This window comes from Thalassophryne amazonica, chromosome 15, assembly GCF_902500255.1.
Source record: "Thalassophryne amazonica chromosome 15, fThaAma1.1, whole genome shotgun sequence".
NCBI classification, from domain to species: Eukaryota; Metazoa; Chordata; class Actinopteri; order Batrachoidiformes; family Batrachoididae; genus Thalassophryne; species Thalassophryne amazonica.
The window spans coordinates 29,835,055-29,857,902 of NC_047117.1; the positions used below are offsets into that span (position 1 = coordinate 29,835,055).

Genomic DNA, 22,848 nt, shown 5'->3' on the forward strand with positions numbered 1-22,848 from the left:
ATGAATGGTAAAGAAACATTTTTTCTAATGTTTTAAAATATCTTTGAATAAAATATCAGTAAAATAAAACATAATTGGGGTATTCAGTGTCATACAATCTGTTTTAAACAAAATGTAGTTGTCCCACACTATTGCCGTAATTTCCACCACAACACTGTAATGTCCCTTTAAACAGTTTGTATGAAAGATTGTTTGGGTAGTTTCTATGGAGATAAACAGTGACATCAGAGCACATGTATATAGCGCCAAATCACAACAAACAGTTGCCCCAAGGCGCTTTATATTGTAAGGCAATGGTGTGATGGAAATTACATTTACAAGGCCAATAGTGCCCGTAGTTAAAGAATCACCCACTTATTTTATGCAATAAAATGTAAATTACTTATTTAAAAATCATACAATGTCATTTACTGGATTTTTTTTTTTTTTTTTTTTAGATTCTGTCTCTCACAGTTGAAGTGTACCTACGATAAAAATTACAGACCTCTCCATTCTTTGTAGGTGGGAAAACCTGACAGGGGGTGAAATACATATATATATATATATATATATATATATATATATATATATATATATATATATATATATATATACACTCAACAAAAATATAAACGCAACACTTTTGGTTTTGCTCCCATTTTGTATGAGATGAACTCAAAGACCTAAAACTTTTTCCACATATACAATATCACCATTTCTCTCAAATATTGTTCACAAACCAGTCTAAATCTGTGATAGTGAGCAATTCTCCTTGAGATAATCCATCCCACCTCACAGGTGTGCCATATCAAGATGCTGATTAGACACCATGATTAGTGCACAGGTGTGCCTTAGACTGCCCACAATAAAAGGCCACTCTGAAAGGTGCAGTTTTATCACACAGCACAATGCCACAGATGTCGCAAGCTTTGAAGGAGCGTGCAATTGGCATGCTGACAGCAGGAATGTCAACCAGAACTGTTGCTCCTGTATTGAATGTTCATTTCTCTACCATAAGCCGTCTCCGAAGGCGTTTCAGAGAATTTGGCAGTACATCCAACCAGCCTCACAACCGCAGACCACGTGTAACCACACCAGCCCAGGACCTCCACATCCAGCATGTTCACCTCCAAGATCATCTGAGACCAGCCACTCGGACAGCTGCTGAAACAATCGGTTTGCATAACCAAAGAATTTCTGCACAAACTGTCAGAAACTGTCTCAGGGAAGCTCATCTGCATGCTCGTCGTCCTCATCGGGGTCTCGACCCGACTCCAGTTCGTTGTCGTAACCGATTTGAGTGGGCAAATGCTCACATTTGCTGCCGTTTGGCACGTTGGAGAGGTGTTCTCTTCACGGATGATGCGAAGGAGATGTGTTGCACTGCATGAGGCAAATGGTGGTCACACCAGATACTGACTGGTATCCCCCCCCAATAAAACAAAACTGCACCTTTCAGAGTGGCCTTTTATTGTGGGCAGTCTAAGGCACACCTGTGCACTAATCATGGTGTCTAATCAGCATCTTGGTATGGCACACCTGTGAGGTGGGATGGATTATCTCAGCAAAGGAGAAGTGCTCACTATCACAGATTTAGACTGGTTTGTGCACAGTATTTGAGGGAAATGGTGATATTGTGTATGTGGAAAAAGTTTTAGATCGTTGAGTTAATCTCATACAAAATGGGAGCAAAACCAAAAGTGTTGCGTTTATATTTTTGTTGAGTATATATAACATTTCTCTGTGGACTCATCTTACAAAAAGCAAACAAATCACAATATATTGTAAAATCAATTGCAATACTTGTGGAATTGCATTTCTCAAGCATCATGATAAGTATTGCATCGGGACCCATGTACCGTGATACGTAACATATAGCCAAGTGTTGTCATCCCATTCCTGATTTTAATCACTTTGTCCCCATTATATGGTCCTTTTAAATTGGAGAGGGGTACAAAATGGTAGCGTTTACTGTTTTTGAGTTGCTGCCTACTCATGCGGGCTGGGATGGAATAACTATCCACCCACTTATCTATGTTTTTGTTGTACAAGCCCAATGCCATTGCCAGCACGTTTTTGGATGTCTTTTGTAGATTTTCATCCTTCCGTCCATTACATTGATTTCTCTTTTTACATTGATAGAAAAACCTAAAGCCTAACCTGAGGTACTAGATAATTGTCTGCTGTGAACATTAATTTGGAGTTATTTAACATGTTTGTACTCTGCATCTAATTTTTTTCTGCTGTTATTGTCTTCTTCCATGTGTGTGCTTTTTTGCTAGTCATTAGTCCAACAAATGCTGTAGAACAGCCAGTCAGTTAAAAGTTATGTTTTTGTACAGATAGTATTTCATGTTCTGCTCCTCTTTCTTTCAGATATGCGCAGTGTGCTTGGAGGAGTTCAAACAGAAAGACGAGCTGGGGATTTGTCCATGCAAACATGCCTTTCATAGGAAGTAAGTGCAAAGTTTTTGTTGCCATGACAGCCACACGCAAATATCAGACAAATGAATCTGTGCAGATTTTCTTAGCCTGTTTTCATACATCCTTATTTACGTGGGCAAATAAGGATGCAACTTCTCATGCTTACAAGTTTTTAACAAATCATTGCAATAGTAGAGTGCATGTGACAGACAAACTGTGTAAAACACAGGCCCGTCAATCGATTAAAATATTCAGTCACGATTAATTGAATGATTGTCCATAGGTAGTAACTCACTAGTAATCTCAACTTAATTGCACATTTTTATCTTCAACTCAAGGTGCTTCTTAATGTTTGTAATGAACTATTTTTTACAAATTAAGTAAACAGGTTTCTTTATTGTCTCATTAATTCCACCTGGTGTTAAACTGTAGTAGCAGTACTAGGACACTCCGAGTAAAGCTTCTTTCACACCTGGCCAACATAGAGTTGCGTCATGCGGTATCATGATAACACCGAGTTTATTCAGCCTAACGCCACAATACACCAAGGGACGCAAAGGGCGAGACGAAATGGATGCAAAAAAATTATACGTTTAATATTTTTACAGATTTTTGGCATAGAGCACTGGATGCAGAAAGGAAGTAGTTTTCATGCAAGTTGAGGCAACGTTACGTTATTTAACGTGACTGTATGCCACACCCACCCAATACCACACTTCCCAATGCCAATTTATGATTCCTGCTGTGCTCCATTGTTGCCGTGCTATAAATCACACAGGATTGTTGTTGAACTTTTTATATTGTGTACACAATGCAGTAAAACTATACGGCTCAAAGAGCACATGTGAACAATTAAAAAAAAAAAAGAAAAAAAAAAAAAAGAAAAGCTCATTACAGCCTGGCTGCAGCTCCTCGGTGTTTTCACCTCCTCAAGTTCTCTCACGATTGTGTTAAATAAAGACCATTAACTCCTGCCCACAGACCGATCAACAGCGAGAGGACATGTCTACATCCAGTGTCCTCACGGAGGACATCTCCACATCCACTCACGGGTGGATTGCGCGTACGTGCGTGCTGTAGCCGACTGCAGCACCGCGGTCACAGGAAGAAAGATAAACCAGAAGAGAAATCAGATAAGAGAAATCAGTAATAAAGAAAATTAACTCCTGGAAATAATGTTTTCTGACTTTTTCTAATGTATCAACTACATCTATGTGTCCAGGCAGTCTGTTGAGCCAAACCTCTCCCCTCTGCTGTGCGCAACTGACGCAGGCATTCCTGAGTTATTAGATTAGTGTATGCAACTGTATGCAGGACTGGTGTGAAAAGGACTTAAGTGACCGATGTTTTAGTTGTTACTATTGTTATTGCTGTGGAATGTAAATGCTGTCTTAAAAATGTCTTTAAAAGTGTATTGTTGCTGTAACAATGGAGGGCAGGGCCCTTTTGACTCCTGTCTGTGACTGCACGCCTGTACATTGTCTGCGTAAACAGGACTGAAACAGACTACAGAGAGGAAAAACTTGTTCGTTGTTGTTGTAATGTGGTCAAAAATGCTTGACCATATTACACCCATTTTGGCATCTCTTCACTGACTTTCTGTCCCTGTGAGATCAGATTTTATGGTTCTATTAACCTATGAAATTATTCATGGACTAGCACCTCCCTGCTTAGCTGACCTACTTAAACCCTATGTACCGACCCAGGCTCTGCGTTCTCAAGGTGCAGGACTACTTTGTGTCCCTAGGGTGAATAAAAAGTCTGCGGGTCACAGAGCTTTCTCTTATCGTGCACCTGTTTTGTGGAATGATCTCCCTGCATCAATAAAACATCAATAAAAAGTCTGATTCTGTAGAGATTTTCAAGTCCAGACTTAAGACGCACTTATTCTCCCTTTCGTATGGCTAGCATACTGGCATAGTATGTTACTATGCTTTGTACCCTTTTAAATTCATCTTATTACGAAACAGAGCGGGCTGCGGCCTCAACTTTAACGAAAGTCTAGGTGTTTTAGTGAAGCTTAGGGCTAGTGGCTGGCGATTACCTTAGTATTTCTTTAGGTTTCTTGTTGCTTAATGCTGACAAATTGTACTGTATTTGTCGTCTTTCTGCTGCCTCGTTCTGTTTTTCACTCTGTTTGAGGTGTCCATCCAGACATGGGAGTGGGTGTCTTCTTCTGCAGGCCTCCTGTGCTCTGCACCAGCATGGACTCCCAAAATTTCCTGTACATTCGTATTGTCAATTCTGTCGGGTAGGATCCTCTGTTTGGGTAGCATGACCTAAGCAAAGGATCACCCCTTTGAGTCTGGTCGGCTTGAGGTTTCTTCCTCAAATCATCAGAGTTTTCCTTACCACTGTCGCCTGTGTGCTTGCTCTAGGGGTTGGTAGGGTTAGACCTTACTTGTGTGAGGCAACTTTGTTGTGATTTCGCACTATATAAATGAAATAAATTGTAATTGTTAATTTTTTGTGGCAATTGCTATGTTTGCCTGGGAGTAAGGTAATATCACACACGCCATTAGTCAGAAACAGATGTGTGTATTTGAACCAGTGGTGGGCACAGTTCCGCTAATCCGCTAACCGCTAATTAGCAAAGCTAACTTTTGTTAGCATATTACCTTTTCAGCTAACTTCAAAAACCATCAGCAAACCAATTAGCTTCTGCTAAATTTAGTTTCGCTAACTTTTAGTCTGCTACTGTTTTTTGCTGGCATGGTAAGAAAAGCCAAACGGTCAAAAATGTTTGTAAACCCTAAAATCATATGTTAGTTCCTGTCTGTTGTATGTTTTGCAGCAGTCAGGCAGCTGTGAGGAGCTGAGCTCAACCCGACCCAACAGAAGGGACCTGGCTGCCCGGCTGCTACAAAGAAAAAAGAAAAGAAGTCATTTACATTGAACATAGAGTGCCCCAGATGTGTGGCAAAAGGAATAAAAAGGAAAGCAGGTTTGACTTATGGTTTGATTGAAAAACCAAACTAATTCCATGCATTTTGGGTCAAAATCCATAGAACATCGCTGTCTACTGGATGGGAGTGTAAATGGCATCCAACTGTCACACGGTCGCCATTTGGTGCTGCTTGTCCAGTTACTGTTGTCCTCTCAAAATATGGTACTTCACATACAAATACTTACATACTTTCATCAAAACCAGTCCAAATGTAAAAACTCAAGTTTTGATGTTCGCTTCATCTCTTTACTTTGCAAAGTTATCATTTAAAACCTTTGTTTTTTACACGTCTGAGATAAATCAAATCAATTTTATTTATATAGTGCCAAATCACAACAAACAGTTGCCCCAAGGCGCTTTATATTGTAAGGCAAAGCCATACAATAATTACGGAAAAACCCCAACGGTCAAAACGACCCCCTGTGAGCAAGCACTTGGCGACAGTGGGAAGGAAAAACTCCCTTTTAACAGGAAGAAACCTCCAGCAGAACCAGGCTCAGGGAGGGGCAGTCTTCTGCTGGGACTGGTTGGGGCTGAGGGAGAGAACCAGGAAAAAGACATGCTGTGGAGTGGAGCAGAGATCAGTCACTAATGATTAAATGCAGAGTGGTGCATACAGAGCAAAAAGAGAAAGAAACACTCAGTGCATCATGGGAACCCCCCAGCAGTCTAAGTCTATAGCAGCATAACTAAGGGATGGTTCAGGGTCACCTGATCCAGCCCTAACTATAAGCTTTAGCAAAAAGGAAAGTTTTAAGCCTAATCTTAAAAGTAGAGAGGGTGTCTGTCTCCCTGATCCGAATTGGGAGCTGGTTCCAGGGGAGAGGAGCCTGAAAGCTGAAGGCTCTGCCTCCCATTCCACTCCTACAAACCCTAGGAACTACAAGTAAGCCTGCAGTCTGAGAGCGAAGCGCTCTATTGGGGTGATATGGTACTATGAGGTCCCTAAGATAAGATGGGACCTGATTATTCAAAACCTTATAAGTAAGAAGAAGAATTTTAAATTCTATTCTAGAATTAACAGGAAGCCAATGAAGAGAGGCCAATATGGGTGAGATATGCTCTCTCCTTCTAGTCCCTGTCAGTACTCTAGCTGCAGCATTTTGAATTAACTGAAGGCTTTTTAGGGAACTTTTAGGACAACCTGATAATAATGAATTACAATAGTCCAGCCTAGAGGAAATAAATGCATGAATTAGTTTTTCAGCATCACTCTGAGACAAGACCTTTCTAATTTTAGAGATATTGCGCAAATGCAAAAAAGCAGTCCTACATATTTGTTTAATATGCGCATTGAATGACATATCCTGATCAAAAATGACTCCAAGATTTCTCACAGTATTACTAGAGGTCAGGGTAATGCCATCCAGAGTAAGGATCTGGTTAGACACCATGTTTCTAAGATTTGTGGGGCCAAGTACAATAACTTCAGTTTTATCTGAGTTTAAAAGCAGGAAATTAGAGGTCATCCATGTCTTTATGTCTGTAAGACAATCCTGCAGTTTAGGTAATTGGTGTGTGTCCTCTGGCATCATGGATAGATAAAGCTGAGTATCATCTGCGTAACAATGAAAATTTAAGCAATGCTGTCTAATAATACTGCCTAAGGGAAGCATGTATAAAGTGAATAAAATTGGTCCTAGCACAGAACCTTGTGGAACTCCATAATTAACCTTAGTCTGTGAAGAAGATTCCCCATTTACATGAACAAATTGTAATCTATTAGATAAATATGATTCAAACCACCGCAGTGCAGTGCCTTTAATACCTATGGCATGCTCTAATCTCTAATAAAATTTTATGGTCAACAGTATCAAAAGCAGCACTGAGGTCTAACAGAACAAGCACAGAGATGAGTCCACTGTCTGAGGCCATAAGATCATTTGTAACCTTCACTAATACTGTTTCTGTACTATGATGAATTCTAAACCCTGACTGAAACTCTTCAAATAGACCATTCCTCTGCAGATGATCAGTTAGCTGTTTTACAACTACCCTTTCAAGAATTTTTGAGAGAAAAGGAAGGTTGGAGATTGGCCTATAATTAGCTAAGATAGCTGGGTCAAGTGATGGCTTTTTAAGTAATGGTTTAATTACTGCCACCTTAAAAGCCTGTGGTACATAGCCAGCTAATAAAGATAGATTGATCATATTTAAGATCGAAGCATTAAATAATGGTAGGGCTTTCTTGAGCAGCCTGGTAGGAATGGGGTCTAATAGACATGTTGATGGTTTGGAGGAAGTAACTAATGAAAATAACTCAGACGGAACAATCGGAGAGAAAGAGTCAAACCAAATACCGGTATCACTGAAAGCAGCCAAAGAGAATATGTCTTTGGGATGGTTATGAGTAATTTTTTCTCTAATAGTTAAAATTTTATTAGCAAAGAAAGTCATGAAGTCATTACTAGTTAAAGTTAAAGGAATACTCGGCTCAATAGAGCTCTGACTCTTTGTCAGCCTGGCTACAGTGCTGAAAAGAAACCTGGGGTTCTTATTTTCTTCAATTAGTGATGAGTAGAAAGATGTCCTAGCTTTACGGAGGGCTTTTTTTATAGAGCAACAGACTCTTTTTCCAGGCTAAGTGAAGATCTTCTAAATTAGTGAGACGCCATTTCCTCTCCAACTTATGGGTTATCTGCTTTAAGCTGCGAGTTTGTGAGTTATACCACGGAGTCAGGCACTTCTGATTTAAGGCTCTCTTTTTCAGAGGAGATACAGCATCCAAAGTTGTCCTCAATGAGGATATAAAACTGTTGACGAGATAATCTATCTCACTCACAGAGTTTAGGTAGCTACTCTGCCCTGTGTTGGTATATGGCATTGGAGAACATAAAGAAGGAATCATATCCTTAAACCTAGTTACAGCGCTTTCTGAAAGACTTCTACTGTAATGAAACTTATTCCCCACTGCTGGGTAGTCCATCAGAGTAAATGTAAATGTTAAGAAATGATCAGACAGAAGGGGGTTTTCAGGGAATACTGTTAAGTCTTCAATTTCCATACCATAAGTCAGAACAAGATCTAATGTATGATTAAAGTGGTGGGTGGACTCATTTACATTTTGAGCAAAGCCAGTCGAGTCTAACAATAGATTACATGCAGTGTTGAGGCTGTCATTCTCAGCATCTGTGTGGATGTTAAAATCGCCCACTATAATTATCTTATCTGAGCTAAGCACTAAGTCAGACAAAAGGTCTGAAAATTCACAGAGAAACTCACAGTAACGACCTGGTGGACGATAGATAACAACAAATAAAACTGTTTTTTGGGACTTCCAATTTGGATGGACAAGACTAAGAGACAAGCTTTCAAATGAATTAAAGCTCTGTCTGGGTTTTTGATTAATTAATAAGCTGGAGTGGAAGATTGCTGCTAATCCTCCGCCTCGGCCCGTGCTACGAGCGTTCTGGCAGTTAGTGTGACTCGGGGGTGTTGACTCATTTAAACTAACATATTCATCCTGCTGTAACCAGGTTTCTGTAAGGCAGAATAAATCAATATGTTGATCAGTTATTATATTATTTACTAACAGGGACTTAGAAGAGAGAGATCTAATGTTTAATAGACCACATTTAACTGTTTTAGTCTGTGGTGCAGTTGAAGGTGCTATATTATTTTTTCCTTTTTGAATTTTTATGCTTAAATAGATTTTTGTTGGTTATTGGTGGTCTGGGAGCAGGCACCGTCTCTACGGGATGGGGTAATGAGGGGATGGCAGGGGGAGAGAAGCTGCAGAGGTGTGTGTAAGACTGCAACTCTGCTTCCTGGTCCCAACCCTGGATAGTCACGGTTTGGAGGGTTTAATAAAATTGGCCAGATTTCTAGAAATGAGAGCTGCTCCATCCAAAGTGGGATGGATGCCGTCTCTCCTAACAAGACCAGGTTTTCCCCAGAAGCTTTGCCAATTATCTATCACGCCACCTAGCACCTAATTAATATCTATCTTATATTATCTATAAATGAGTATGACAATATATTAGGGCCTTGGCATGTTTAAAAAAAGAAAAAAAAAGCACAAGTTAGAATATTTCATGAAAAGAAAAATTAAGAAAAGATGATTCTCTGAATTTCTAAATTAAAAAAAAAATGTGAAGGGAGAAATGTCAAATTTGTGCGGAAAGACAAAATATACAAGGAAAAACTCAGATTCTGCAAATTTCAATTGTCTGAGATTAAAGTCGCAAGTCTACATTAAAAAATAAATGAAAACTCGCACACCGCACGTAATCAGTCAACAGTTTGAACATGGCTGCATATTCATCCATCATGTTGATTATCCTTTGTTAATCTGAAGGAGAAGACGCTTGTATGTGCTTTCCAGAGAGAACAAGACTGACATCACCTTTCTTTTTTATAGTAATCATGTATCTGAACGGGAAGGGATTTTGAATTTGTGTACCTTAAATGCATCTGATGGAACTTTTCCCCCTTTCATGACACGCTGTTGGACAGATGCAACTGTAACATATAGGTAGTCTAACATACTGTATAGTCAAGAAAATGTCCATCCATCCATCCATTTTCTTCCGCTTTATCCGGAGTCGGGTCGCGGGGGCAGCAGCTCAAGCAAAGCCGCCCAGACCTCCCTCAGCTCCTCCGGGGGACCCCCAAGGCGTTCCCAAGCTAGCCGAGAGATGTAGTCCCTCCAGCGTGTCCTGGGTCTTCCCTGGGGCCTCCTCCCAGTGGGACATGCCCGGAACACCTCTCCAGCGAGGCGTCCAGGGGGCATCCGAAAAAGATGCCCGAGCCACCTCAACTGACTCTTTTCGACGTGGAGGAGCAGCGGCTCGACCCCCGAGCTCCTCCTGAGTGACCGAGCTCCTCACCCTGTCTCTAAGGGAGCGCCCAGCCACCCTGCGGAGGAAACTCATCTCGTCCACTTGTACTCGTGATCTCGTTCTTTCGGTCATGAGCCAAATCTCATGACCATAGGTGAGGATCGGAACGTAGATTGATCGGTAAATCGAGAGCTTTGCCCCCCTACTCAGCTCTCTCTTCACCACGACGGTCCGATACAGCGACCGCATCACTGCAGATGCTGCACCGATCCGTCTATCGATCTCACGCTCCATCTCTCCCTCACTCGTGAACAAGACCCCGAGATACTTAAACTCCTCCACTTGAGGCAAGGACACTCCACCGACCTGAAGAGGGCAAAGCACCTTTTTCCGGTCGAGAACCATGGCCTCGGATTTGGAGGTGCTGATTTTCATCCCGGACGCTTCACACTTGGCTGCAAACCGCCCCAGTGCACGCTGAAGGTCCTGATTTGACGAAGCCAACAGAACCACATCGTCCGCAAACAGCAGAGACGAGATTCTGTGGTTCCCAAACCACACCCCCTCTCCACCCTGGTTGCGCCTAGAAATTCTATCTATAAAAAAAATGAACAGAACCGGTGACAAAGGGCAGCCCTGGCGGAGGCCAACGTGCACTGGAAACAGGTTTGACGTACTACCGGCAATGCGAACCAAGCTCCTCCTGCAGCCGTACAGGGACCGGATAGCCCTTAGCAAAGGATCCCGGACCCCGTACTCCCGGAGCACCCCCCACAGGGTGCCCCAAGGGACAAGGTCGATCGCCTTCTCCAGATCCACAAAACACATGTGGACTGGTTGGGCGAACTCCCATGAACCCTCAAGCACCCGATGGAGTGTGTAGAGCTGGTCCAGTGTGCCGTGACCAGGACGAAAACCACACTGCTCCTCCTGAATCCGAGGTTCATCGGTCAAATTCTCCTCTCCAGTACTCTGGAATAGACCTTACCGGGGAGGCTGAGGAGTGTGATCCCCCTATAGTTGGAACACACCCTCCGGTCCCCCTTCTTAAACAGAGGGACCACCACCCCGGTCTGCCAATCCAGAGGCACTGTCCCCGATTGCCACGCGATGCAGCAGAGGCGTGTCAGCCAAGACAGTCGCACAACATCCAGAGACTTATGGTACTCAGGACGGACTTCATCCACCCCAGGAGCCTTGCCACCGAGGTGCTTTCTAACCACCTCGATCACTTCGGCCTGGGTAATGGATGAGTCCGCCTCTGAGTCCCCAGTCTCTGCTTCCTCTTCGGAAGACGTGATGATGGGATTGAGGAGATCCTTGAAGTATTCCTTCCACCGCCCGACAACATCCCCGGTCAGGGTCAACAGCTCCCCACCCACACCGTAAACAGTGCTGGTGGAGAGCTGCTTCCGCCTCCTGAGGCGTCGGACGGTTTGCCAGAATCTCTTCGAGGACGACCGATAGTCCTCCTCCATGGCCTCCCCGAACTCCTCCCAGACCCAAGTTTTTGTCTCTGCGACCGCACGGGCTGCGGCACGTTTGGCCTGCCGGTACCTGTCAGCTGCCTCTGGGGTCCCACCTACAAACAAAGATAAGTAGGACTCCTTCTTCAGCTTGACGCCATCCCTTACTTCCGGCATCCACCACCGGGTTCGGGGATTGCCGCCGCGACAGGCACCAGAGACCTTGCGACCACAGCTACGAGCGGACGCATCGACAATGGAGGTGGAGATCATGGTCCACTCGGACTCCACGTCTCCAACCTCCCCCGGGATCTGGGAGAAGCTCTCCCGGAGGTGGGAGTTGAAGACCTCGCTGACAAAGGGTTCCGCCAGTCGTTCCCAGCAGACCCTCACGATACGTTTGGGCCCGCCAGGTCTGATCGGCTTCCTCCGCTCCCAGCGGATCCAGCTCACCACCAGGTGGTGATCAGTCGACAGCTCTGCCCCTCTCTTCACTCGAGTGTCCGAGACACGTGGCCAAAGGTCAGATGATACGACTACAAAGTCTATCATCGACCTCCGGCTCAGGGTGTCCTGGTGCCACGTGCACTTATGGACACCCTTGTGCTTGAACATGGTGTTCGTGATGGACAAACTGTGACTAGCACAGAAGTCCAACAACTGAACACCACTCGGGTTCAGATCGGGGAGGCCGTGCTTCCCGATCACCCCCCTCCAGGTCTCACTGTCGCCGCCCACGTGGGCGTTGAAATCCCCCAGGAGAACAATGGAGTCCCCAGTCAGAGCGCTATCTAGTACCCCTCCCAGGGACTCCAAGAAGGTCAGGTACTCTGCACTGCCGCTCGGCCCGTAGGCCGAGACAACGGTGAGAGACCTGTCCCTGACCCGAAGGCGTAGGGACGCGACCCTCTTGTTCACTGGAGTGAACTCCAACACATGGCGACTGAGCTGGGGAGCAATAAGCAATGCGACCCCAGCTCTCCGCCTCTCCCCGTGGGCAACGCCAGAAAAATGAAGCGTCCAGCCCCTCTCCAGGAGTAGGGTACCAGAGCCCAAGCTGTGCGTGGAGGTGAGCCCGACTATCTCTAATCAATATCTCTCAACATCCTGCACAAGCTCAAGCTCCTTCCCCCCCAGCGAGGTGACATTCCACATCCCAACAGCCAGGGGCTGTGAGCATGGACCGGGCCGCCGCGAGCCCCAACCCCAGGCCTGGCTCCAGGGTGGGGCCCCGGCTCCGCCATACCGGGCGACGTCTCGGTCCTTGATTTTTTTACTGGTCATGGACGTTCTGAACTGCCCTTAGTCTGACCCGTCACCTAGGACCTGTTTGCCTTGGGAGACCCTACAAGGGGCACAAAGCCCTTGACAACATAGCTCCTAGGATCATCCGGGTACGCAAACTCCCCCACCACGATAAGGTGGCAGCTAGAGGGGGAGGAAATGTAAATGTCAAGAAAATGTAGTGAACCCTTAAGATACATGATTATGAAAATGGGAGAGGGTTGAGGCGGGGTAGGCCTGATATCAACTTACTGTTCGATATATAAAGATGAACATGATAATTTTGTTCACCTCAATATAGCACCCTTTACATGTAATACAATCCCTGGTTCTCTGTCCCTTCTTCTTTCTTCCTCTTTTTTCCCTGTTTTTTTTATATATATATTTAGGAGTACCTTAGAATACACTAGTAGAGTTCCATCTTAGATTTGGAATGTATAATAGAAGATTTTCCTTACTGAATTTTCATGTTTGTTGACATAAATCACCAACATTTTGCTTCTGTCCTTCTCTGGTTCAGTCTGCTCTACCTGTTCATGCAGCAGCGAGGCAGCCAGTCGAACTGAAGTGACTGCATTATTCATCCAGAATTTTTGGAAAAATTCATTTAATTGGTTAACTCACCTTTTTCTTCTGAAATATGAATCTAAATTGAAAACATACTAATTTACATTTGTATTGAATCACTATCCTTGTTTGAGATCAGTTTGCTGCATGCGAGTTTAGGCAGTCAGCGCCATCAACTAATTACAAAAATTTAAATTTTATATGAATTGGTTTATGATCTTGAATTATTGTTGTTGGGTTACCGGTCGATAGGCCACTATAACCCTATGTCGTGTCATGTCGCATGTCGTAGTCCTTGTTGTTGTCCATTTATTGCTCTATCTCAAAAACTGTCTGATAACGTTTTTCAAATTTGGCAAGGGTGTAATATGGGTTGTTGACATTGTTCTTTTGGAAATGGTGGCAATTTTTTTTGCAGAAAATAGCCATTTTCAGCACTTAAAGGCAATTTTCTTTTTTCTAAGTTGTCAAAGATGTAAAATGGGTCATTGACATATTTCACGTTTAAAAAAAAAAATAAAAAAATAAATTCTAGCTATAGATTCGTTGTTTGGAAATGGCGGCCATTTTATGCCAAGAACAGACAATTTGTGTATTTGGACCCAGTTTTCTCAAAAACTGTCTGATAACATTTCTTTTAATTTAACAAGCACAATCATTGACATTGTTCCCTTCCCAGAATTGTTTGGGTAGATTTGTTTGTTTGGAAATAGTGGCTATTTTTAATGCAGAAAATGGCCAGTTTGCCTTGGGCTTTACTTGAGCTGGTAACCCACAGGGCCCTTGGCACTCTTTTGTTTTATTCTGCTTTGCATAGGCCCATTGGTGTCTGAGAAGGACCGATCATATGGAGAAAATTGCCCATTAGTTCAGGCACTGAGGTGGCATTAGCCCAAACCACCATTTTCAAATAAGAATCGCTGACTTGGGATATTTTATTTTTCACATTTCAATTCTACTGTTGAATATTTTTGAAAATTAAAAAAAAAAATCATTGGTGAAAAGATGTACTTGCATTTTACGCTAGGGGTGGTGGCCAAGTGGTTAATGCGCTTGGTTTCAGTGCAGAAGGTTCCAGGTTCGAATCCCACCCCTGCCACATTTCTCCATTTAATGTGGAGTTGCGTTAGGAAGGGCATCCGGCGTAAAACCTCTGCCAATTCAACATGCAGATCCACCTTGGATTTGCTGTGGCGACCCCAAGTGCAAACAGGGGAGCAGCCGAAGGGACTTACTTACTATTGTTATATCATGGCATATAATGGTCTTAAAATGATGTCTATGACAATATTGTTTATTGTAATATTTTCTGAGGTAAAATATTTTCCAGAAAAATATGTTATCAGGATTGGCTTAGAGAAATTTTTTGTGTGTGTCTGGAGCGGACACACACAGTGTGGTGGAAATGCAAATATAGTCAAAAGCAATATTCTGTGACATTGTTTTTTACAGAGTAAAGTGAAGAATGGGTCATTTATGGGAATAGTAACAAAATCCAGCAGAGCATACACCACAACTTTGAAAAAGTGTGTTGATTTCTTTAAATAAAGACTAGATGTGTTTGACAGTCTCACTAAGTTGAGATTAATCGTTGTGTTCCCACCTGTCATCTTCTTACTTCCTCCAGGTGCCTGATTAAGTGGTTGGAGGTGAGGAAGGTGTGCCCACTGTGCAACATGCCTGTCTTACAGCTCGCACAGCAAGCCGGGGGCATCAACCCTCCCGTGCACATCCAGCAGCCTCTGCCTGGCATTGAGAACCTGGTGTAGTTTAATCAGTCCCACTCTTACCGTACACTAATGGACACACCCCCAGCACTCACCCCCTCACCTGTACAGGTACTCTTTGACATATATGTGGACAAACTGGACAAAGTGGAGTTAATCTGCTCACAAAAAGTGTTTCTGCCTCTCACGCCACCTCTTCTACCTTGCGTTGAATCACAAAATGGATCTGCTGTTATCAATTCTGACTGATAATAGAATGTTTTTCTTTTTGCGGATGATGAAGAAAAGTTGATGTGCATTTCAGATGAGATGTGGTCAGTAATACTAATTGTATTTATTTATTTATTTTTTCCACAACCAAAGCACTTTTCTGGGAACATAAGTTCACAACCAGAAGAGGGTACAAAACCCCCCAAAAAAGCCAAGAACTACAAAACACTACAATGTGTAAATATATATATATTAACAAGCACTTTATGAGAAGTCAGACCTTAATTGCTTGTGTAGCAAAGTCGTGTTTTATATTTTATCAATTATTATTTTTACATACAATGTAGAGGCACATTACTTATTTCAATTTCAGATTTTTAAACAAAATGTGTCAAAGGGAAACCACACCTTAGTAAAAGTCAGGAAACTTCCAGTGATTTATGTTTTAGTTGCACTCATACAAAAAAAAATTCAGCACAAAACAAAACTGACACTCGATATCTGACAAAACATGGTTTTAACACTAACAAGTGCAGCGTTTTATTATCACGTGTTTGTCATTTTTGTAATGTGACAATTTAATATCTTGTCAGTACAATCTCATCCGGTTGGCAGATTATATTTTAACTAAAATTTTCAGTTGAAAGCCTCCACTTATGAGTGATGTTCAGTGTTTTACCTATTATAGGTGAAACACAGATGTTCAGAAAGTGACACAGCTGCTGAATGGTTCCATCGTCTTGGATTGATTTTGTCTGTCTCCATTGGAGGAAAAGCAGTTTGACAAAGTGTTCACAGTAGGTCAAATTTCAAATTATTTAATTGACTGATTTAATTAAATCAGTCTTAACCTGGTGTTTTACTTGCCAGATCATGGCCACTGACCTGTATATAACACTGGAAGCTCATTGGCCAGTATTTTTGAAGCTAACTGGCTACCATATTACCACTCACGTGTACCTCTGCTGAAAGCTTTTTTCTACCCACCTTTAACCACCCACACATAATTTTAATCCTTTTGATTTTGCTAAAAAATGCTTTCATGTGCAGGTATAAACTGCGCAAATCGCCAGTTCAAAGGCTGAGGACGAACATTTCACCTATGAGTATGATTGAAATGCAAAGTAATGAACAATAATTTGAAGAGTTCTATCCCTTATTCCACCATATAGGTATGGATGATGATGATGATGATGATAATAATAATAAGTGGCTTGCATTTAGCCACACTTTGAGTTTTATGTTGGACAAACTATTTTAAGACAATTATTTGGTCTACTTGTGCATTGTTTTGGAGTTTTAGGCTTTGTTGCTCTGAGCTTTACTACTAATATTAGGCTGAAACTCGTAGAGCTTTGTGTAATAAATAGTCATTGTAAGGGAAAACCAACTCTCCTGTAGCCAGTTAAGTGGTGTTTTATTCTTTCACTGCAACAATTAAAAAATCCACTATTGCTATATTTTCCATCATGACTGTTGTTATCCATCAACTTTTGTTCTTATTTACATTTGTTCACGTTATTGCACCAACATATATACATATATTATATAGACAGATAGATAAGCTTGTTGATGATTACACAAAACTTGTATAAACTTTGATTAACGAATCATAATTTTTAGAATTATTTGTCCCAGTGAGATCTGAGTAATTGAGAATAGAAGGGAAGAATGTATCAATGTAATAAAATAAAGAAAGGAAATAAATCAAACAGCTAATTGTGGCAGATATAGATTAGGAGGGATGAAGGTTAGATTAACTGTAGAACAAAAAGAAGGAAATGAGAGAATCAGCTTGGTTATTACTCAAAATTGTTGACGTTCTAATAAGCCTTCTGTGTGTGGTCTGCATAAGTTGTGAGTGGTAAGATGGCGGGCTTTTTTGCTTCAGGGGTTTGTACGGCGTGTGTGGGCCAATGAGTGATCCAGTGTTACTTACAGATCAGTGATCATGACCGATAAATTGGTTTGTTTTTGAATATTTTTTTAATACAACAAATACCAGGGATTGGATAATTAAAAAAAAACAACAAAAAAAACCACTTTGATTTCCTGCTTCTTTATTTTAGTGAAGCCACATTAACATGAACCTTACTGTTGCAGTCTTGAGATTAACTCCTGTTTCACACTGCTGATGTTGTGTGCATGGCATCTGAAGCACTGAACTGCTGTGGTTCACACGTGTATTTACTCTGGGGAGCGTTCTAACTGCATTTGTTGCATCACTACTCAGCCTTCATTTGTCTTATAACGGCTTTCACCCACACTGTCATTCTGCCATGTAACTGGTTTTTGGAAGTGATTTTCCAGATGTGTGTGTGGTTTGGTTTGTTTAACCAGCGCATGCAGTTGAATTCACCGGTGGTCAGCTGACTGCACCTTCCTGAAAGCACACATCTTGTGGAACATGTTAAAATATGTAAACTTAAAAGTACTTTGTCTATCACCAAAATGGTTTAAAGAAAATTTGTATTCATATTTTTCATGTCTGTGGCCTCTTCCTCATTCATAGAATCTTCAGGAAAAGCTGTTAAATATTTAATGTTGCCAGTATGGTGCCAAAAATGACTATCTACGGAGTCTTTTTCTGTCTGTTTTTGCTGTGTGCCACTTTTATCACAAATAGGCAATAGCTCTATTACCTGGAGAGGTCCAGTAGGGGCCCGGTCGCACGGCGATAACTGAACAAAGGATAAAAAGTCAAAAAGTCACAAATCGTCGAGAAGAGGTGGTGAATGATCCTGCACCTTTCCCATCACCGAAAAACCTGTAAATTAAGAACACAAAAAGGAACAAAACAAAAAAATTAACCGAACATTGACCTCAACGCTTTAAATGAAATTGAAACAAAACATTCACGATGTCGTGATCGACAGCGAGTATAAGTCTGAGTGCAGCTAGCCCTGTCCTCATGTCTGCAACGCCTGCAGGATCTGGTTGTCTTGACAACAGGTGAAAGATGTTTGTCTTCACAACTTGTGTGCACACATGTTCCAGCCACAAACGGCTGGAACATGCGTAAATAGTTAAAGTAGTTGATAAAATGTTCTCACCACTATTGTTTCTGTACGACAACGTTGCTTTTCGTCCCACACGTGGATTAGTCATCAGCGATACAAGGATGTTACATGCAACTTGTCAGAGCTTTAGTTATTGATCCCTTCAGATATCGTCAATGTTTGAGCATTACGTCAGATTTGGGAAGTCCGTCAAGAAACCGTCAAGACAGAAAGCAAAACCGGATATGGACAAATTGAGGTTGTCATCAGGATTTGTTCACATTTTTCAAATTTGACAATTCTGACGAAGTGCCAACTACAGGAACAAAGCTGGACGACAGTTAAATGATGCCTCCGAAAATCAATGTAAGTCCAGATTTCTTGCTTCGTTTGGGCTTTGTTGTCCTTCGTTCGTGCCGTGTGACCGGGGCTTAATGCAAGTGATGTGCAAGGTGTAGTCTGTTAACAAACCCGCTTAAAATAAAATCAACATGCAACACAGCCACCATGCACACACATTGCAGCTGGTTTTCGCTTTAACGTTGAATTGTTCCTGTTGTGACGTTTCACTAAATTACTCCCTAAGCCAAGCAGGTTTTTAGTGCCACTTAAGGGTACTAAACTGCACTACAACCCAGCCTCAATGTACCATGGCCTACACAACAATGGTGGCCATCCCAGGGTGGCAGCTATAGCCAGGTAGGGTTCAATGATGAATATTTACACAGAGGTCAAACATTTTCCACATTATTTGTGTGATCATAAAGATTCCAAAAGGATATAGTTTAAACTAACTATGGTTGAAAGTTATAGAGGTATGGGGTTAAAAATGGGGAAAAAAATGGCGACAAAGGTCAAAGTCAAAGTTGGTCCAATTTTAGTGTAAAGTGATGCAGTTTATTGGCTGAGTTAAATAAGTTAATGAGTTAATGAGTTAATGAGTTAAATAAAATTAAAAGTTTGAACAATCTGTCATTCTTGGTTATAACGCTGCAGGCTGAAGTATGTCATAGAATCCAATAGACGTCGACTTTGTTTGGCCATTACTTTGGAGAACAAGCATTCAGCGCTGTCAAAACTGTCACATTTATTAATCCTATTAGCTCAACCAATAATTTGCACCACTTTTTTTTTTTACCAAAATTGGACCGGCTTTAACTTTTAACCCCTGTACAAACTGAAAGTGATCATTGCCACAATTTTGCAGTTTTAACCCTATTAATGCCATAACGTTGAATCATAGGTAGCCCAAACTCTACCTTTCTGGATTCTTTATGGTCAGACAAATAATGAGCACCTTTAAATTTTGCCCCCTGTAATCCTTCATTAACCCCACTACGTGGCTTTAGTTGCCATCCTGGCGTGGCAACCATACATTTTTGCGTACACCATGGTACACTGAGACTGGATTGTAAGTGTTGTTTAGTACTCTTAAGTGGTGCAGATTAGGTTAAAATTTACTTTTGGACTAAAAAATTGTTAATGTCCAAGTGCTGTTTTGTTGTATATGGAATAATACAACATACCTTTTCAAAAAAGAAAAGAAGAAACAATTCATGGAAGAGTGAGCATTTAGTCAGGCATTGGCCCTTTACGTTTCAGCCATTCATCTTCTACTTATCAAAGATCCATTTTTGTAATTTTTTTTTTTTTTGTCTTGGTGGTGGGGGGGACTAGTGCACCATGTGAAGGAGTTCTGAGCTTATCTACAACATTATTTCCCTTATTAGCATATCAACTAGGGCGGTTTGGGGGGTGCGTGGCAGATCTGGCTTGCAGAGCCAGTGGTCAGCAGGTTGCAGTGAAGCAGTGTTTTCATTCATACATGTAGGGCAGCTCTGGTTTTTTTTTTTTTTTTAATTTAGGTGCAGTATTCTGGTACTTCCGCCTCTCTCCTTCTGACTGTATGGTACACGGTTCGGTCATTTTGTTTTGTACCAAACACACTGAGCCCTGCTTTTCTACATACTTGATTCTTATCCCATGTTAGCTGAATGTGTTGGGCTTGTTGGGTCTTGGTGGAGGTTAGATACTCTCTGACTGCCATCTGCTGTCCTCTTGCAGTAGTTAACTTTCAATATAAAATGCACAAAGATTAGCTCTACATAATAACCCGCAACTGTGGGACCAACAAGTCACGCTGTTACACCATCAAGCTTCTGACCTGCTTATTTGACAGCACACACAAAAAATTGTGTTGCAATTTTCACATGTAATCAGGGCCTTAGTCTAGGTCACATGTACATTTACAATTTCAGAACCTGTAAAAGGTTTATTTACATGCTTAATGCTTAAATGTCATTTAACATTTAATAAATTACAGATGCACTAAACAAAAACAATTGCTTAATTTGGCTCAATTCATGCCTTTGTTTTAAATTTAGACAGTCAGCAAATTAGTGATTGTGCCTTAACAGCGCTAAATGGGCACTAATTGTACATTGCCAACAATTTGGATGGTGTCAAAATTGTCACTGTATTTTCCAGAAGAAAAGTGTTGTTCTGATTTCAGGGGTTTAACTGACTTTTTTTTTCTTTATTCAGTGTATGCCCACACCCCACAGTCATGACCTTTGCAGTGGGGCCAGAGCATTCAGCAAAGTGAACATTTGAACTGTTAGCTCAGCAGAAAGCAGGATTTTCATCCTGTGTGTAGCGCTTCTGTCTCGTGGTCCTGGCCCATTCCTCTTCCAGTGGTGCAGAATGATGCTGTGCCCAGTAGATTGTCATTTGTATCAAAGAAACTCAGAGTGAAAGATATTTCACCTGAGCCTTATTTGAACGAAAACTGGGCCAATGGGACAACTGCCGCTGTTGTAATAGTTGGCAATTATACCACCTCTTTACTTTATACTGATTATTTATTGTGTTGTTAGACAAGAACAGAAGTGATTGTGGTTGTGTGCTGAAAATAAGAGCAGCTTTGGCTTGTTTTCAGTACATTGGGTGTGACTTGGGGGATTGGCTTTCGTTGTGAAGAGGCTTTGACTGTTTTATTCAACTTGTACCTCACTGCAAATGTTACAGTTTAATAAAAAGTTTCATTCTTACAATATCCCATGGTCTTTGCTGGCTAAAATTCACAATGGCTGGCATTTCTGCCACTGTCCAACACATTTGGTAGCCGAGTCTTTAATTACTTACTGTTAATGGCATTGTTGTTGAATGTATGTATCACAGAAAGAAGAATGAAAACATTTAATGTGAAATAGTGACATTTTGCAAGTTGTCACTGACATCACAACTCTTAAATGTGTGTAGACAATAATGTTAATAGTTGTGTATTTACTGTAAACTTAACGTAAGGAGTACAATAAATGCTCCTTCACAAATTAAATGACACCTGAACACTTTCTGTCACTGGGCCGTTTAAATGTATTTGATTGTAACACTTGATCGTTTACCTTCAACTCCTCGTCTTTTCCTGTGTGCCCGTAATATGTGCAAAACAGAACAATGTAAATGAACAGTTGTGAATTTTAAGGAGCATCCTCGCCAAGAAAGCCAAAAAAACATTGAACAACTTGAATAAACATGATAAAGTCAGAACATGTGTGGAACAAACTGTGGCCTAAAGAACAGGATCAATTATTAATCCTCTGCTGAAATCAAAATTTTCACTGAATGGGAAAGTGTGTCCAAATATCAAGGAATTGTCCCCTTCAAAATATGATGGTAAGCTGTGTTACATAAGATGTTCAAAACGGTTTGAGAACCAAAAAAAACTCATAAAATATATTATAACACAAACCATTGTAGACGCAGGACTATTATGGGGTTTGGCAACCAGAATATTTAGACTTTTTAATCTGAGTCACTGCCTTCATAAGTAAACCTTCTTCTTGTTTGTTTGGTGTCTTATTTATTCCGCAGTGATTACTGTTGTGCTCTTCCAACTCAGAAACTTCCTTTTGTACAGACAAATTCCCCTGACCTCAACAACCTGTCCCCCTACCAACTTTTTTTGTTAACATAGATGTTTGTGCACACTCACAGTGTTTGTAAAACTATGAATTCTGCAGAATATTTTTGGAGAAAATTGCTGTACAGTATTTGTAAGTTATATTTTTGTATATTGCTCTTTTGAAGAAGATAATATGCATTTGTTTTTCTTTTTTGCTAATTTCATGTTTATTGCATGTGACTGACTTGAAATGTAAATCAAATTTCCAGTTTTGGGGAATGACTTTTGCTTTTCATACATACTGATAATGTCTGATGGGAAAATCAATTCTGAAAGTGAATAAAAGATGTGTGACAAAGAACGGAGTGTTTGATAAAATGTTATTCCATTTTGGTTATACAGTCGTCATGTCATCAATACAGAGCAGGCACCTTCCAGTGTTTGACTATTTAAAAATGATGCCTCTTGCCGAGTTAAGACATTCTTCAAATTTGTGACATACGTTAATTCTTAGTCCTCAGAAATGGTGCCAGTGTTAAAGCAGCATGTTGGAGTTTTCA

General features: G+C 41.3%; 1 protein-coding gene and 1 long non-coding RNA gene across 2 annotated transcripts in view; both read left to right on the top strand.

Annotated features, from left to right (window-relative positions):
- Window positions 1–15,600, top strand: part of rnf24 (ring finger protein 24) — a 98,478-nt gene extending 82,878 nt beyond the window's left edge. Inside the window, exons 5-6 of the mRNA XM_034188819.1 lie at window positions 2,356–2,435; window positions 15,076–15,600. Of these exons, the coding sequence (XP_034044710.1) occupies window positions 2,356–2,435; window positions 15,076–15,217 (222 nt within the window). The 3' untranslated portion in view covers window positions 15,218–15,600. The remainder of the gene's footprint in view (window positions 1–2,355; window positions 2,436–15,075) is intronic.
- Window positions 15,601–18,119: 2,519 nt separating this feature from the next.
- LOC117526750 lies at window positions 18,120–22,564 on the top strand. The gene is made up of 2 exons (XR_004565342.1): window positions 18,120–19,418; window positions 19,954–22,564. It is a non-coding gene; the product is annotated as an uncharacterized LOC117526750 (long non-coding RNA).
- Window positions 22,565–22,848: the final 284 nt, after the last annotated feature.